This window comes from Austrofundulus limnaeus, unplaced genomic scaffold (genome assembly GCF_001266775.1).
Source record: "Austrofundulus limnaeus strain Quisiro unplaced genomic scaffold, Austrofundulus_limnaeus-1.0 Scaffold399, whole genome shotgun sequence".
NCBI classification, from domain to species: Eukaryota; Metazoa; Chordata; class Actinopteri; order Cyprinodontiformes; family Rivulidae; genus Austrofundulus; species Austrofundulus limnaeus.
In genome coordinates, this window is record NW_013952801.1 from 396521 (window position 1) to 397793 (window position 1273).

At 43.7% G+C, this 1273-nt stretch overlaps 1 protein-coding gene across 1 annotated transcript in view; it reads right to left on the reverse strand.

Moving 5' to 3' along the window:
• Positions 1 to 1273, reverse strand: part of tomm34 (translocase of outer mitochondrial membrane 34) — a 7774-nt gene that overhangs the window by 2706 nt on the left and 3795 nt on the right. Inside the window, exons 6-7 of the mRNA XM_014023964.1 lie at positions 637 to 784; positions 429 to 555 (exon numbers count right to left, since the gene is read on the reverse strand). Of these exons, the coding sequence (XP_013879418.1) occupies positions 429 to 555; positions 637 to 784 (275 nt within the window). The remainder of the gene's footprint in view (positions 1 to 428; positions 556 to 636; positions 785 to 1273) is intronic.

Consider the following 1273-nt stretch of genomic DNA (forward strand, 5'->3'; position numbering starts at 1 on the left):
TTTCACATTTTGTCTCTCATAGTTGAGGTCTACCTATGATGTCAATTACAGGCCTCTCTCATCTTTTTAAGTTGGAGAACTTGCACAATTGGTGACTGACTAAATACTTATTTTCCCCACTGTATTTTTCTGGTATAAATCTGCTGTTTTACATGATTGTTGGATGAAATTAACATAATTATTAATTTAAAAACATGACAGATAATGTGTGAAACAGATCTGGTTCAGCTGCTGTTTATCTGTTAGTTTCTATGTTTGCTGTGAGCTGTTGACCTGTTTGGTCTGTTTCTGCTCCTCCATGATGTCACAGACACTACCAGTGGACGGGATGGGTGGGACTCAGTCTAGTGTTCTTATTCAAGTCTACGGCTGCCAGTAGAAACAGCGCCCCCTGTGGGGACCCCAGGACAGGATGACGAGGGTCTTACTTTGAGCTCCCGGTGAGCCTGCGCCCTCCTGTACAGAGCCTTCACGTTGCTGCCGTCCATCCTCAGAGCCTCGGTGCAGTCTCTGACGGCATCCTTGTACTGCTTCACTGACAGGTAGCACAGCGCCCTGAAGGCACACAGACAACAGTCCTGCTGTAAAACCACACACCTGTGGAAGAGCGGGAACACACGGAGGCTTTGGGCTCACCGGTTGGTGTACGTCGTCACCTCGCTGGGGTTGTGCTTCAGGCTCTGGCTGTACTTCTCGATGGCCTTCTTGTGCTCTCCTTTCTTCACCAGAGAGTTGCCTTCTTCCTTCAGAGCCTGAGCTTTCTTTATGTCTTTGTCACTCGGAGCTGATGGGGAGGAAGCAAAAGGAAAAATAAAAACATAAATGTGCAGAAACTGTTAATTAAACTGTTGTTGTTGACTGTTAATGAATCTTCTTACACCAGAGTTAGTCATGGAGTTCCTCAGGGTTCAGTGCTTGGACCAATCCTCTTTACTTTGCTTCCATTAGGTAAAGTTATTAAACAGCATGGGACAAATTTCCATTGTTATGCTGATGATACTTAGTTATATTTATCCATGAAACCTGATGAATCCAACCAGTTACTTAAACTACAAGCATCTTACAGACATTAATCATGGATGACTCTTTTCTGCTTCTAAACTCAGATAAGACAGAGGTTATGGTTTTTGGACCTGAACATTTTAGGGATCAACTTTGTAGCCTTTCAGCTCCTCTGGATGGCATTAATCTGGCCTCAGTTCTAATGTAAAGAACCTTGGTGTTATTTTTGATCAGGACATGTCTTTTAACCCCCCACATTAAAAATGTTACC